The sequence below is a fragment of the Impatiens glandulifera genome, chromosome 9, assembly GCF_907164915.1.
Source record: "Impatiens glandulifera chromosome 9, dImpGla2.1, whole genome shotgun sequence".
NCBI classification, from domain to species: Eukaryota; Viridiplantae; Streptophyta; class Magnoliopsida; order Ericales; family Balsaminaceae; genus Impatiens; species Impatiens glandulifera.
Window position 1 is genome coordinate 18622366 of NC_061870.1, and position 17667 is coordinate 18640032.

Sequence of the window (17667 nt, forward strand, 5' to 3'; positions counted from 1 at the left end):
TTAATATTCAATTCTCACTTAAAAACTATCAAAATTTCGTAGCAATCGAAGTTTACACTAGTCTTGACTTAAAAATAATATTGAAGTAAGTAACAATAAAGGGATTGTGTTGTGACACACTGAAATCATGCATTGCTTCCAGGTCTTTTCCATAGTTGAAAAATTACTTTTTTTTTCTTAATAATAAGATTTCAAAATTCCAAAGATCATGATTCAACCAATTCTTGTTTCTAATTCAGACACAGTAATGATGATTTCATCAGTTAGGTGGTGAATATACTTCTACGTTAAGTTTTAATTTTGTTTTTTCATTTCTATGTAATCATAAACATGATAGGTTGTCAAGAAGATGAGTACATTAACTCTATAGTTTTATTTTTTATTTGCAAATGATTCATTTAATAAAATATTATTGTAAGCACAACACGACTAAAGTTATAATAAAAAAAAGAGTTCATAACTAAAAAGTAAAAAGTAAATACTGAAAAAAATTACTTAACTTGAAAGGTATTCATGAAAATCAATAAGGTTCTCCCTAATTAAGTGGGAAAAAAATCAAACCTAAAAAATCAATGAATTTAAATTCACACTAAGAACATTTGATTCGATTATCATTAACAACACTTTGATTAAACAAGTTTACAAGGATGTGATGTTAGGGATGATTAATGAATATAGTCCCTCCGAAAAAAACTCGAGTCACAAAAAAAAAAATTGAACCAATATTATGCAGCATATACAATTGTAGGCTTGTGCAAGGAATTTAACCCGGGTCAAAACAAAATTAACCTCGATATTTACCGTATTAAGTAAAGACTAAAAAGAATTAGACAACAAACACCAAGAAAATGATGAAATGAACTACCTATAATTTGAATCCGAACTATCATCAAGAATGTGTACAAAAAATAATATGTTATTGTTGGGCTTTTTTTATTTGCCCAATACCTTTGTACTACTACTCAAACTCTTGTACCCTATTTTTTTCATTAAGACAATTGTACTTAACTTTCATTGGTTTCTCATCTTTAATTAATATGAAAAATGATTGGGAGCACGACTTTGAGGGAGCGACTCGTACAGCGAAAGTGACATCGCTGTTATATGAAATTGACCTCGCTGTTATACAAAAGAGACCTCGTTGTTATACAAAAGGGACAATATCTCTTTTATATAACAACGAAGTCACTTTCGCTGTACGAATCGTTCCCTCAAAGTCGTGCTCTCTATCATTCCTCAATTAATATATCTATTTGAATACGATAATAACACTTTAAGCTGAGTTTCATTAGTATCAACAACAATAGTTTATTTTGCAGCAAAAGAAGCATATTACTTTTTTCTCCATAATTATCAACAACAATACTTTAAGAATAAGAGAATTTAAGACTCTAATTTATACACAAAATATTTGGCTAGCCACACTTAGCTTATTTGGAAGCCACATTTTTAATATTCTTCTCCTTCTGATTTTTATCCACAATCAAATAAACCCAACTTCTGCAACATAGTCTAAATGAAATGAAATTCTTGTAATGAAAGGCACCATCATATTTAACATGTATTTCTGTGTTTTGCATCAATCTCGAAGCCATGGGGAAGAAACCGTCCACTTTCAGTACATGATTTCACCCTTAGTTCCTCCGTTTCCACGTAAGATTGTTGCTGTTGATTCATCATGTCCATCATCTTCAACTTGCGAGTTAATGCAACCGAGTCCAAGTCCATGAGCAACTTTTGAGGAACTCTTCTGTCCTCGAGCATGCTTACAACTGAAGACATGGTTGGTCTGTAAGCAACTGCAACATTTGTGCAAATCAGAGCTATATTGGTCATCACCATCGCCTCGTCTTGCTTGAAATCTAAAGCTAATTTCCGATCTACTAGATTTGTAAGAGTTTCATTTTCTCTCAACATGTGTGCCTATTGAGAATAAAAAACAAATTTATCCATCAAACTAATTTAGTTAAATAAAGGACACGCATACTTCACTTACATAATCAAGAAGGCAGAAATAATCCTCCTCTGGTCTATAAGCTGTATTACATATCCCACTGACAATTTCTAAAGCAACAATTCCGAAACTGTAAACATCTGCTTTGTCCGTCAAATAACCATGCATTGCATACTCTGGTGCCATGTAACCGCTGCATAAATAATCTAAAACAATTACCATATGCCTTAGAGGTTCTTCAACAAAAAGGAAGTTTAGGGTATTAGGTTCTTCATCTCAAAGGAAGTTTGTCTTCTTATTCAAAACCCATACTAATGTATTTACGTGTAAAATAAGTTTGTTGATTAGAAAACTAACTAAGTTCCGGCAACTCTACTGCTTATCAGGGTATTCTCCTCTTCATTAAGTTTGGCAAGACCAAAATCAGATATCTTGGGATTAAGATCCTTATCAAGCAACACATTTGTAGCCTTGATGTCTCTATGGACAATCTTCAGTCTTGATTCTTCATGGAGAAAAGCTAGACCACGAGCTATGCCAATACAGATCTTATACCTTGTTGACCAATCCAAGAATAATCGGCTATCATCAGGACCTTCACATCACCAGATCAAAACGTGTGATTACAAAAAATTGTACCTAAAAGTATATTGATGAAATAAGTCTTATACATCTTAATTACCAAATAAAGCACTAGCAAGACTGTTATTTTCCATGTACTCGTATACCAACAATAACTGATTTCCTTCAATACAACATCCGTACAGCCTCACAAGATAAGGATGTCGCAGTGTAGAAATCATTCCAATTTCATTCATGAATTCGCGGTCCCCTTGCTTTGACCTAGAAGATAGTTGCTTTACCGCGATTGTAGTGCCATCTAATAGAACTCCCTACGAATTATGGTGCATTTAATTCTATATCTAAGTATTCAAAAGATTAATAAAGGAGAAATTATTATCATGATCACTATGGTAGCAAAATCTCAGAAAGAATTACCTTGTATACAGGACCAAAACCACCTTCTCCAATCTTGTTAGTAGCATCAAAATTGTTTGTAGCAGCTTTAATTTGGCTCAATGAGAATAAACCAATATGAAAATCCAGGCTCTTCAGACCTATAAGAAACATTGCTATCATTGGAAGAAGAAGTAAATCTGATAACAAAGTTATGATTGGACTTGCAGATAGCTAACATGAATATAAAAACGCTTGACAAAACATTAAAAGGATTTTGGTTATATATACCTTGATCGAGAGTTTTCTTGCGTCCTATATATCTTTTCCACCCAAGAAAGATCAAGATAACAACAAAAGCTACAGAGATCACAATTCCAACAATGGTACTAGAAGAGATGGCACTTGATCCATTTCCCAACGGTTGAACAAAATCTGCTAAAAGAATAGAACAAACAACCGCTCTGGATAAGTTTATTTGACGAATGGCAAGCCAATATTAGGAGTACAATGTCAACCTTGTTGGCCATATTCTGATTAAAATCACATTATTATTGTAGTTTATCTTTATAATACTCCAAAATGATTACTCCCAATATTTATTAATTCCATAACTAACATCTAGAGAAAAGAGAATACCTAGTTCTGCAGAAATAGCTGAAACCAGAGGACCGTATACTCCTCCAGTAGGGACATTTGTTGTTCCTTTTCCTGACCATTGGAACCGAATCTCTAATGTTCTGTTGGTTACAACTGTTTCAAAAGACGGACTGATTTCAATGCCAGCTCCACCAGCTTTCTCCTTAATGTTGAAGTCCTTCTCCACCAGCTTTCCCTGCAATTACTTAATTAGTTTCTTAAAGTTATAAATTTGTCTTGAGTAACCTTTTTCATTGCACGTTTAAGAAGCCAAGACAAATAAAGGGAGTTCGTCTTAAAAATGTTAAGTTAATAAATACAACTTTCTTAAGTAGAAATGTATCTTAAAAACCAATTATATTAAATAATAGTCAACATTATCAGGTTAAGATGAACTGCATCTGTAGAGAATTGCGAGTAACTTCACAAAGAAGAGACATTACAAACGATAGACACGAACTAGAAAATATAATGGTAAGCAGCTAACCATGCATGTAGAGAATGATGAACCCATGGAAAGTTAGATGACTGCAACAAACAAGAAAATAAACCAATGGAAAACACAGATAAACCCAAGTGAGAAGCTAAAACAAGCATAAAATATTCAAACAAATTAAGACAAACTACATCTAAACCAGTCCAGTTGTTTTAAAAGTATTCAAGTGAAAAAACATAGATAAACCCAGGTGAAAAACAAAAACAAACATAAAATATTGAAACAAAAAAGAAATTGCATTGAATTCCTAGCCATCATGTTCATGAATCATATCCTCTGAAGCAGTAACAATGGCTACAATCAAAAAGAAAGTCCTTACAGAGAGTTATTGGGACTACCTGAATGTAAACATCAAAGATGCGCCTTCCCAGGCTGCTATATGTCTGAGTATTGGTAAACACAATTTCTGCAAAGTGAAGCTTTACAGTGTAGTTTCCGTTTCTTAGACAATACGCATAATATGTCAGTGACAAGGGAGTAAGCCGCGCATCCTTGTTTAAGGGAGAAGCATCGCTAGCTAGCTTTGTTGTATTTATTAAACCATTATAAGAGTCTTTAGGCCTTTCTTCACCATACAAGAAGTGGCCAGTGTTACTAAACACCCAGTTACTTTTACTCGCGTAGAATCTTGCTGGACCAGCAGGATCTTCATCACCTTCATACTTGGTATTTCCAATAGTTACATCTTTGCCTCCACAGTTTATATGGAATGAGTTGTAATCTGCAACAAAAAAAGAAAAGTCATGAAATTCAGAACCAATGAAGTCAGATTGTATGGAAGTTAATTTCCATTGTTCATAAGAAACAATCAGATATTGTTCACCTTCAAAATCTATTATCGAGAAGAACATTCAACAACTAGAGAAAAACAGAGACAGAATGGATTGAAATTTCATGAGTATATTTATATATAATATTTACAAAAGAATTCTAGAATCTTGGGTTTGTACAAGAATGGTATATACAGAAATTTAATTTATTTACAAATCCTATTCAGAAGTTTGTTACGCAACCATGTGTGTGAATGGATTTTCCAATTCCACGTGTATGCATGGTCATTGAGCCGGAGGTGATCAAGTGTGTGCAGCCTCACAATAATACAACACACTAAGGTAGTTAAGTCAGTTATCTTCAGTTTTCCAGTGCACAGCCTCAGCAAATGCACATGTTATCAGACAAAATTCTCTAGTGTTAGATTTTCTTTTGTAAGGTGAGGAGATCATAGACTAGCTCATGTTGTTTCTAATCTTGTTAAAACTTCAAAGTTGAAACGAAACTGGGGTAAATCCAATGTCGAGATTATTTGTATTCTCCAAGAGGACATCTCTTATTAGGAGACTAGTATTTGAGGAGAACCGCATTATGAATCCTTCTCATTTTTTAATTGGATCTAAAACAATTTTTAATATAATCAACATTTGTTATTCTATTTTGGTCTCTCTCGAGCACAACTTTTGTTTCGGGCTCAATAAAATAAAATGAAGCCATGGGATTTGCTTTGGGCATTTCCTGTGCAGAGTAGATGATTACCAAATTATGAGTCAGGATCCAATATCAATGATAATACAGTTTTAGAAAGAAAAAAAGGGTAATGGACTCAATCAACAATATGTAAAAGGAGTTTTTGGACCATTAATTTCAAATCCAATCAGAGAATGAAATAAATAATAAAAACTATTTTTTCTAGTTTACCTTGAGGACATGAAGATATTTTCAAGCATGAAGCAGTGTCTCTGAAAAAGGAATATGAGATAAAAACTCAATCACCAATTCTGATTCATATATAAGAAATTGGTCCTATTCATTATCATAGATCATGAAAATAACATATTTGTTATTTTGTCAAAAATTTGTAATGATATTTTTTTACCAAATAAAGTGGATCATGATCTAAAAACAATAATGTTATAATAAATGAAACCAAAAACCACACTATAATCTATATCCATAAAACAATCTTATATGAAACAAAAATTCATTTTAAATTTAATTGTCAACTATTTAACGATGGACAAAATATCTTTTTCAAGATAGGCTCAATATCCAAGACTTTTGACGTTATAATGAAAAAGGATGAACTATATTGTCATGATTAGAACTTACGTTAAATTGACTGAATTGCTTGCAAACAAGTTCCTGTAGCAGACAACATAAAGAGTTGTTTAGCTTTGTGTGTGATGTGTGTCATCTCAAAAAAACTATGATAGTCCCAAACACTAGAATAGATTCTTACACTGAATGATCTTGACATCCTAAGGTATTATTAACTGTAAAGTTGTTGTAAGAAAGATCACTGCATATAATTTAACACAATTAGTTCTTCAAATTTCATACATATAAATTCAAAATATTGTGCAAGTGAAAATTTAAATTAAAGTAGGAAGTTGATGGATCACTTGCGAGATAAAAAGATAGATAGGTGTTAAAATCTTGAAGAAGAATAGGTATACTTGGAATTATTATTATTGAAATGATTGACTCAAACTATTACAATCCTCCTTTTTATAGGAGTTTTATTAAGTGCAATTAAGAAGTACATGAGTTAGCAATTATTTGAAGAAAACTATATTGGGGAAACGAAAAAATTATTTGGCAGTCATTCTCAACATGAGTTAGCATATTTGAAGATGAAGAACTGAGTGGTTGTTTGAAAGGAAGAACAATCAAGCTAATTTGACTATTTCACTCTTTGGTTGTACTTCTTGTCTCCATTCCGGGATTACATCAATAAAGTGGTCCTTTGTCATATTTTTTTCGCGTTCCATCATCTTGTATCAGAAACAAAGTAGAACTTTCCAAGAGAAAAGCTTATAAGGCATTGGAAAATTCAAAAAATTCATGCTGTTGTTTCAATTAGGAACTATTTTTTGTTACGAATGTAAATTTTTTACTTTTATTTACATCTAGTATTGCTATTTTTCGGTTTTTGTCTAAACTAGTCTATCAATTTCAAAGGCATATCTTTAATTTCTCATTCATTTCATAACATAGGTTCTTAAAGGATTTCAAATATATGGAAAGAGGATTGGAAGATGACTTACACTATGTTTCCCTTATTCAAAATCCAGTCAGGTACAACTCCACTTAGTAAGTTTCCTGTAAAATACCTACATCAATAAGCATTAAAGCTTCAGTAATTCTATCAAGAAGAATTATAAGAACATTAATAAGTTCTCAATATATTTGCAAACTAAGAGAAACTGCGAAAGGTATAAGAATTCGTACATAAAATCTGTATTTGTTAATAAACTCGAATAGGTGACGGGAATCTCCCCACTGAATTTGTTGAAGCTGAGATCTCTGAAATACAATAAAATTATGGTTTGAGAAAAATGATAACTCATACAACTTATACTATACCTTTAACCATATACACATCCATTTCTCTTTTAAAAGTTAATTTCAGCAAAAAGCTACTTCTAATTCAAGTATTCAAAACCGCTTTTAAATTTATACCCATTATTATATATTTTTATAATTGTCAACTTTTATTAAAAATAGTGTAATCAAAACAATAAATAAGAAAACAACGTAAGAATTAAATGTTAATAAGATCAAAAATTTATCAGTACAAGCTCCCCTTTTTCAGATTAAAGGAACGTGTAACATGAATCATTTAAGACGCTCGAATTCATAACTTTTCCGTTCGAAAACTCCTTTGTTTCTTTCTTTCCAGATCGTCCACCACAACATGATGGGGGGAATTGGTTTTCAGTCGTCCGCGATGTTGTTGCTAAAACTACATTCAATCCATTAAATTAAATCAGACCAAATGAAGATGTTTGAAAGTACTTGATTCTAACTGAAAAAGTGTATCTTTAAGGAAAAATCGCTAAATAGTAGGTAAATGTCGAGACTCTCGCAAATAAGCGTCGTGAAGTGTCTGCAAAGTGGCGGCCGCTTAATTAGAGATTCGAAGCTGATGTCAAATATTTAGTTGTTAATAAGTTGGCCTAAAGACTGAATGGGCTGTTAATTCTGACCCTGAGGTTCATGCTTTGAATCTGCCTAAGTGACAAAATAAGGTGACTATTAAAAGCTCCCTGCCAAATGGCTATTCTGGACATGTCAAATGAGGATTTTCAAATTATATTGCTTTCTTCTCCATCTAAAAATTCAAATCAGAATAAAACATACTATATATGATACCATGTCAATTCCCTATCTATATATAAAGTCTGATATATGTTTCCTCAAATGTCAAATAAAACCTGCTACCATGTGTAGGAGATGATTTCCTCAATTAGAGTAAGTCAGAATCACTAAAACATCAGAACTACTTTATTTTAATTTTCTCAAATAAGGTAAATTGAAATTCCTAAACTATCTCAACTAATTTATTTTAATATATATGGAAAAAATTAGAGAACAAAATAAACCTAGTTTTACTATTTGAAAAATATGAGTTGTATAAGAAGGTACATGGAGTGTGGACCACTTTTATGAATAGTATAGATGATGAATGCAATATTTTTTTGTATGTTTAAGTATCCCTAGTCATTTAAAATCAAACAAATCTAGGAGCTCTTTTGTCTCAATAAATATCATTCATGGGCACTAACAAAATCTACTAAATATAAAATCTTGAGATATACTAACAGGGTTTTCAATGATGTCATTTCACCAAGATAATCCGGTAATGATCCAACAAGATTGCAACTCCTCAGAATTCTGTAAGATTGTCATATACATAATGCTTCAATTACACAAGATTTTTCTATGTGGGTTTTATCAGCTGTGGTAAGTTACACTTTCAAAGGACTTACAGTCTTTGCAGCTTTCTCAAATCACTGATGGGTGGAAATGAAAATAAACCTTCTGCTCCATTTAAGTCACTTATTCTCCTGCAGTTTATTTGTGTGTAGATATTAGTGTTATTCTTATCTTGAAACAATGATGAAATAGTAGAATTTCAAAGAAATTACAAATCAGTTAGGTTTGTCAATGCAGAGATGCCACTAGGGATGGGACTCTCCAAGCCACTTGCCACAAGTACTCTGCATTACCAAGTTTCATGTTTCAAAACGTCGTAAAATTTGGAGAATAAGAATTTTCTTCCATGTCTTGGTGTCCTTGTTGACTCAATATAATTGATACAGAAGCAAAAATAATAATAAAAATATCTTACAGTTTATTAAGATTAGTCCAATTTTGGATGAAATCTGGTATCTTTCCAGTGAAGCTATTGTCACTAATTCGACTGCAACCAAGCAAATAAATGGTCATGTAAATTAAAAAATAAAAAGCAACAACGTGAAGTTTGTCAACGTCATATGGAAGGTTAAGGCAACAACAACAACAACAACAACAACGAGAACGAATTCAGAACTTACAAGTCGTTCAAATTGGTCAATCTTCCAAGTTCTACCGGTAATTCCCCCACAAATAAGTTTGATGACAGTAACCTTTTCAAATTATTGATACAATGTCACCCATAAATACTGAAGTTTCATAATACAATCAAATTCTAATTTGCATTACTCAGTTCTTATGCATGCATGGGACTAATACTTATTGGAAGGAAAATGGATAGAAGAAGTCATCATGAAGAAGATAACATTCATTTTAATAAATAAAAATGATCCTTCCAATTATTCATTGAGGAAAATTGACAATTATAAAACATGACCGCTCTTACAAGCGCTCAATGCTGATAAGATTTCCGAGTTCTGTAGGAATGTGTCCTGACAGCTGGTTACCTCCCACCAATCTAAAATCATCATCATCAAAGAACACAAAATTAAATGAAAAGCAAAATAGAGGACTTGTGAACTTAATTTACAGATAGAGAATTGGGTAATCGAGATGTTACAGCCATTTGAGTGTGCTGATGTTTCCCAATTCCTTTGGGATTTGCCCGACTATTCGATTTACAGATAGCATGCTGCATAAACAATTACATTGTCCATCATAAGAATTTTGAAAACCCATAAATAAGTCTCTGATGATTTCCTGGTTTTGATATAAGCCCAGAGTTTTTTATTTTGAATCTTTAATATATGCCCCTGAAATTTGGTATGAATAAAAAAATAAAAAAAAGGAGAGATCTTACTTTTCATCTTCAATAAATCCCTGAAAGTAACTGCCTAGTGGTGTTTATTAGTTTTAGTAGCTGTTAGTTTTGTTAATATCAGTTAGTTAGATTTAGTTTTAAACTGATGCTATATAAAGCATATTAATTGTAATCAATTCTATCAGAATACTTTCACAGTTTTATTCTTCTTTGATAATTTACAAATGTACAAACCTTTAGTCACCCAAGTTTATGGATTTTGAAGGATTTGAAATCGACCAACTTGAACTTTTGTCTTAAGAATTGTGTAATGTTAAGAATTTCCAAATTTATGACTAAGGTTGTGCGAGACATGCATCCATATCCCTGAACAAAATCTATTATGCATTATCATCGAGTTTGAAACAAAAGTTACCATTTCTTTAAATGGATATTAATACAGCAGTTAAATTTACTCCACGTAGACACTATTTCATAATTGGACTTCCATCTAATTCAATATTTCTTTGCATCATAATGATTCTACTGAGTGGGATTTTTCGGATGAGAAATATGCAACATTATCGAGTACAGTACCAACAATAAAGCTCAAGGGAACTAAGACTACACACACCATATCATTAAGGAATCATGGTACATCCTTAAGAAGGATTTCTTTGAATCCTTCAACCACTTCCATCTGAAAATCTATTGGAAGAAGTTGGAACTCTAATTATATTATTATAGTTAGGAAGATTTAGAGCGCAAAGAATATCAGACACTTTATACCTATGTGTTCAAAACAACACTAGCAAATATGCTTAAAGTTTTCCCATCACAACTTATTTCACTATACCAGATGATCTTTGTACAAGGTAGACAAATTTAGACACCTTACTCATCACAAATGAAAGCATAGGTTAGTTATTGAAAAATGACAACTTTTCACTAAAAATAAAGAACGCGAGGGGCATTCAATATTACAAGTGGTGGGGGTGAGGAGAAAAAAAAAATCAGAGCAAGAAAATGTTAGATGTCAATAAGATCAAAAAGTTTTCATCCCGTGCACGCCCCTCTTTCTTGCTTTTTAGATTGATACAAACATGTGTAACATAAAGCCTTTGATTCTTCTAAAAAAACGTAGTTTTTCCTTTCAAATGTTTTTTTTGTTCCTTTCCTTCTAAATCGTTCATCACATGATGAGGGAGTTGATTTGCAGACGTAGTTAATAGAAACTGATCCCGGAACACCAGGCAAATCCATTGATCCCAAAAATCTGAAACTTTCCAATGTAAATGAAGAAAATTATACAGGAGCGTCCACATGTCCCTAGTTTGGTTGCAATGCAGGAGGATGTGATCGATAATCTCTTCGCTCGTCATACAAAGAAGACTGGCAAGTCAACTTCCTCCTCACAAGAGAGACAGCAAGGGAAAGTAAACTTTCAGTCATCAGATGGTTGTATAACAGTTCGCCACTCTAGCTTCATTTTTATTGGAGATATCAAAATTATATTGAAAAGAATTAACAGGGTGCCAAACTGCCAATGGGTCTTTCCAAAAGTCAATTTTCTTGTCATTGCAGGTTTTGGGAATGCACCGATTTAGTTGCAAGATAGAAAAAGGATTTAGATGTGTTTACATGCTTGATATTCAGAAAGCCCTTGATCATGTTGTAAACACTCATTCCTCCATAATTTGGGAACCATCTCAACACTACGCAAGAAATGGACTCAATAAACACAAAATTTTGAGTTATTAAAGAAACATCATCAATTCATCATATGTCAAATTGAAGATCTGTAAGAGGGTTCCATTGGATGCATGTTTTGGTTGAAAAATTCGAACCGAATCAACCCAAACACCCCGAGATTCCAACACCACGAAATCATCCAAATAAGAGTTCGGGAAGGCCAGTTGTTTGTTCCATTGTTTGTCACTTGTAAAGGAGTATCCTTCCAACAACTTAACAATAATCAAATCTTCTCGGCAGAGTGTTTAGTGAAAATTTCACTTTTTCAAAACACATTCTTAACTTTCATTGAAATATGCCATATTCAGTTGTGGACTGCATGGTCCAATGGATCAGTTGGTGCACATTTTGGGGATTAGCCTTCTACTAAGACTTGCTTTCAATAAAGCTAAATAGAGTTTAAATTTAAAACAAGTCTATCTAGAACAAATTTAAATCACACCAATTCTTTTAGCCAAAGAAAAACATCACACCAATATTTTTTTGAATGAGAGAAAGAGATAGAAGGAAAGAGTAATACATTTTTCTGAGTTGGGTGGTGCCCCACACTTCAGGAATATTTCCGCCCAAGAGGTTTCTAGAAAGGTCACTGTAAGAATGACAAAACAACATTAGCATTAGGCATTAGCAGGATCAGGTATGCTTAGATAATGAGTTATATTTGAGTTTTTTTTAATAATAATATGAATATATCCTTTTTCTGTGGTGAGTTTGCTGTGTTTTGAGTGAATTAAGAATCTGGTCTATAAAAAGAATGAAAATATCTCTAGAAAAATGAAAAAGAGAATTTTAAATCAGATGTGTCATGGTCGTCGTGGATTATTTAAGCTTGGCAGAAACTGAACATATGATAGGAATTTAGAAGCTTTTCATGTCATGATATGAACCAGTTAGCTTCAAATATCAGGTGTACAGGTTTATAGCCACTGGTGAATGGTGATAACACAAGATGTGAACTTATTTAAGAGTTGACACTAATTAGAGATTTTCAAATAACTTGAATCAAACAATCTCTTATTTTCATCTCTGAATATATATATATATATATTTTAGGGGATGAGGCAAAAATAAAATAAAAGGTAGAATCCATTAGCTGTTAGGAAAAGAAAGGAAGTTACTCACATTTCCTGAATAAAAGGAAGCTGGGAAATCTGATGCGGAATCATGCCTTGCAAATTTTGTCTTCTAAGAACTCTGCAGTTAACATAGGCAAAAGGTTATGTTCATTTCCAATTTCCAAAATGAGATTTATCATAATTTATTGGTTGTATCTAGAACTCATAGAAAGATCATTAAAATTTTAGTTGCAAGAGATTTTTCATTTTACTTTTGGTGATTCAGGTGTTGTTGGATGGGATTGTCAAATGATTTATTTACTCGGTTTGATCTCATTTTTTTGTCACATAAATACTTACTCTATTAAAAGCTGAATAATCTTTTGGATATCGGATTGTAGCTTACATTACAAACACCAGTTTATCCATTTAAGTTTTTAATTTTATATATCACAAAAAGTGATTTACCAAAAATGACCCAGGTATATCTCCCCCATTAATCACATAACAAACATCACATTTCTACTATATAAAATGTGCTTTTTAATGACATCATAATCAATAACACTTTATGTCAATAATATATATGATTCTCAAAATAAATTAATATTTTTCAATTATTACCTAAAAATTCCGAATCAAGTGTTTATACTAAATCTATAATAATATTTACTTTAAACCAATTATTTGAATATCACCAAAAACAAAAGCAATTTTTTTTTTGTAAGGATTGTTTTTGTATGTTTATTCGTTTTTTTATGCAAGATACGTTCAAACGTTACAAAGGAAAAGAGAAAAGCAAAAACGAGAAATAAAAAATAACCTAAGGGTATTAAATGTCAAGAAGATAAAAAAAAATTCTTATACCGTACAAGTTCCTCTTTTCGGATTGAAGCGAACGCGTTTAAAATAAATCTATTGGGACGATCGTACCCATAATTATTCCCTTCAAAAACAATTATATTTCTTTCTTTTCAAATCGTCCACCACATGATGAACATAATTGGTTTCCAGTCGTCCGCGATATTGTTGTGTGACACTCTAAAATCTTAAATTATTTACTAGGATAGAGAGGGTGAAACATAATCAATTCAGTCACATATGCGGAAGCTAAGTGGTGTCTTTTATCAGAACTAGCAAAATGGCGCTATAAAAGTCGATCGTTCACTACATGATCGTTCACTACATGTTCCTACAAAACTACGGTCGTACATTCTCGGTCCCTCCTTCCATATTCATCCGTCAATTCCTTCATCAGTACTTTATCACTATGATTCCATTACCCTTAACATTAAAGTTCTATAAAAACATCATACTTTAAAAATCATATACATGCAATGAAATCATGCTTAAAAATAATATGCATAATTTATATAAAATACATGAATATATAGTATTGTGTGGGTTTCTAAAGATGTTTAAGAAAGATTGTTTGCCTTATATTTCGAACTGCTACGAATGGTTGTTCTTCAATTGCTTCTAAAGGTTGGCTGAGTATGAGGTGGGTTAAGCATATAATCCTCGGTCGGACCTTTCGGTCCTAATTGAAGGATCATCGGTCGGACCTCTCTGTCCTGGATTATAATTTCCTCGGTCCAAGGTCTCAGCCAGGACCGAAGATGTTCGGTCAGAAAAAAATGTATTTTTAAGATGTGACATGTTGTTAGAACTCTATTCAATCAATTTAACCCAAAAGTCGGCGACATTTGTTACTGAATCCCATTGAAAATGAAGGAGGTTCTGCAGAAGAGCCTACATACACTTGGAAGGTTGCAATGAAGAAGAATATGATTAATGCATTCTTCATTCTTCAAACGAGATTTTTGATGAACTTTTTTTTATTTTCACACATCTTTCCAAGGAAACCGGGATGGAGTCCTTTGGAGAGATGCATGTTAATTGTAGTTAATCTTGAAATTGGGAGAGTCAGTTCGAGGAAACTTGTCGTCGGTCTCTAGTTCAATTGAAACATAGGTAAGAGCATCCACGAGGAGATCCCGTCTACCCTCCCTTTGATAGAAAATTGTCTATATAAAAGAATTCTCTAAATAATTTGATTAGATATGAGACGAAAGTAGTATACCACTTTAGTTTCCTTTTTACTAGATATCTCAAAAAGGTCCCGATTAGTTTCCTTTTTACTAGATATCTCAAAAAGGTTCCGAAAATAGACGGACAATAATATATACTGAAGACTCGTTTAACTTAACGCAAGATCTTATTCTTCAAAATCCACTTAAAAAATCCTCATAAGATATTTTTCTTGGTCTTAACCCAATCACATGTGCTTCTTTAATGATTATTTAGTCAACACTGACATTTTTAAAGGTGTGCAAATGGGTAAAGTCAGCTCATATTCAACTCAAATTAAATTTGGTCAACCCATTATTCAATTCATATTAATGAATAATATGGGTTGGGGGTATGGGTTGGATAATCCAAACTAAATTTTAGTTTGTAACACATTTTTTTTACTCGTTTAATATTTAACACGTTTTTGTTCCGGTTAATACATTTTGATCAGTTTAACAATTATTTAATTCGTTTTTACCTAATTTAATACGTCTTTGACTTATTCAACACGTTTTTAACTCGTTTAACAAATATTTTATTCATTTAACATGTTTTGACTCGCTTAATACATTTTTAGATTTTAATAAGTATGTAACTCGTTTTAATACATTTCACATTTTTGACACATTTAACACATTTAACATGTTTTTGATATGTTTAACATATTTTTGGCACGTTTAACACGTTTTTGACATGTTTAACATATTTTCACACGTTTTCACGTTCTTGACACGTTTAACATGTTTTTGACATATCTAATACATTTTGGGACGTTTAACACGTTTTGGGCACATTTAACACATTTTTGACAAGTTTAACACGTTTTTGACAAATTTAACAAATTTTGCACATTTAATACGGTTTGACACGTTTTTAGCACGTTTTGGCACGTTTAACACGTTTTTGACATTTCCCCCCAAAAAACACACGTTTTTGACATGTTTAACATGTTTTGGCCCGTTTAACACACTTGAGATATATTTAACATTTTCAGTCCGTTTAATTTGTTATGATTAAGAATATTATACGTTTAACATGTGATATTATTATACGTTTTTTTATCTGTTTAACATAATTATGATTTTTTTGAATTTATTTTGATATTTTAATTACTAAATTAGTTGAAAAAATAATAGATGAATTTAATATGGATTATTTAAATAATATTTAAATCATTCATACTAAATAAAGTCTTACTAAATAAAATCTTAAATATGATAAACTCTATTAATTTTCAAAAATAAATTAATTTATTAAAGATTTTTAGAATAATAGTGATATGTTAGTTCTGTATGTCTAAACTATAATTAATAAATATATTATTAATGAGTTTTATAATTTTCAATTATTTTTTATTTGACTAAAACGAAGATCAACGTAGTAAAAATCAAGAAAATATATTAGAATTGGAAGATGATTAGTTTATATTGAATTAATAAGAAATAATTAAATTAAATTTATTTAATTTAGGTAATTTGGGTAACTCTAACCCAACCCATACTCAACCCAACCCAAATTAACTTACCCAAATTAATATTTTGGGTTTGAGTTGGGGTTTGGGTCAACCCAAGATATGATCACCCCTAACATTCTTAGACATCCGTTTGTTAGGATAAATTTTATTTTCAAGTGTTTCACCCATCATTTATCGTTGTTATAATATAAAGATAATATATTTGTAAAATATTATTATATTAGTTTTTTATAAGTCTAATTTAATGTCTATATATTAGACATAATATATGTAACTCTATATAAGAATGGATCTATGTAGAGGCTGGTTGGGCTGAAGCCCATCTTGAATTTTTTTTACGGTTAAAATTTGACATTACTCCCTAATTTTTAAATTTTTTAATTTTTTTAAATATAATTCACTATTTTGTTTAATAAATTATTAAAAAAATAGTAAAACTCACCTTTATTTACTTATTTTATTCAAAATTTTCTCGTTATTTATTTAATTCCCAATATAAAAAAATTTTAAGCTCATCCCACCACCGAATCCTGAATTCAATACAATTTTTCTTTTATAAAATAGACATTAATTAAAAATATAAGAATAAACTATTAGAGCTTTATTAGAGCCTTTAGAACAAAATTTTGGTTTGTTATATTTTGGTTTGATAACATGTTAGAATTGATAGAATAGAGGGATAAATTGTATTGAACGGGTATATTGGTTATATAGTTATGTCGTAAATACTATTTTAATAATTCAATTTAAAAAATTCCTAAATTATCCATTTTATCAAACAACATTGTTTTATAAAAAAATAAAGAAAAACAAGCTAATCCAGTAAATACAATTATTATTATTTTTAAAAGTTCACCTAAATTTGAGTAGAGAGAGAGAATTATTACATTCTGGTGACGTGACAGCCGGTATAGTTAAAGATGGCGCAGTCACACGTGACTTCATTATCGGAATCGAGCTCTCCGGCAACGGCTAGGGTTCTCCAACCGGATTCTCCACTACAAGGGTCTACGCTAAAGTTCCAATTCTTCAATAACGTAGTTCCAATTTGCTTCATAATCTCCACTGTAAAATCATTAAAAGTAGTAAGATTGCATGTAATTTCTAAATCAACTCCGTGTATATCGCATACCCAATGCTAGGCGTAAAGAAAAACACAGACACGGTCGGTATGAGAGAGAAAGAGGGATTTACCTTCTTCGGGAGGCAAAACTACGGCACCAACATATGCACCGGGAGTTAAGAAACAAATTACTGCTAATACAGCGTAGAATC

General features: G+C 31.6%; 1 protein-coding gene across 1 annotated transcript; it reads right to left on the minus strand.

The window, feature by feature from the left end:
- Window positions 1-1238: 1238 nt before the first annotated feature.
- On the minus strand, window positions 1239-17464 carry LOC124913967 (probable leucine-rich repeat receptor-like serine/threonine-protein kinase At3g14840). The gene is made up of 23 exons (XM_047454419.1): window positions 17280-17464; window positions 12913-12984; window positions 12311-12379; window positions 9859-9930; window positions 9685-9756; window positions 9380-9451; window positions 9175-9246; window positions 8972-9043; window positions 8813-8890; window positions 8646-8717; window positions 7272-7346; window positions 7088-7153; window positions 6280-6339; window positions 6150-6182; window positions 5739-5779; window positions 4385-4767; window positions 3551-3746; window positions 3203-3349; window positions 2954-3072; window positions 2637-2847; window positions 2312-2549; window positions 1997-2147; window positions 1239-1923 (listed from the first exon to the last, which is right to left on the minus strand). The coding sequence occupies exons 1-23, from the start codon at window positions 17447-17449 to the stop codon at window positions 1555-1557; spliced, it is 2910 nt and encodes a 969-aa protein (XP_047310375.1). The 5' UTR covers window positions 17450-17464; the 3' UTR covers window positions 1239-1554.
- Window positions 17465-17667: the final 203 nt, after the last annotated feature.

Bases quoted from the DNA above. Each gene is read 5' to 3' on its own strand.
- LOC124913967 (XM_047454419.1), bottom strand. From the start codon at position 17,449: ATGAAGCAAATTGGAACTACGTTATTGAAGAATTGGAACTTTAGCGTA. The intron at 3,747-4,384 runs GTAGTCCCAATA...AAGTAATTGCAG, and splicing joins TCTTTGATGTTTACATTCAG to GGAAAGCTGGTGGAGAAGGA. The intron at 2,550-2,636 runs GTAATTAAGATG...GGTGATGTGAAG, and splicing joins TCTTGCTAGTGCTTTATTTG to GTCCTGATGATAGCCGATTA.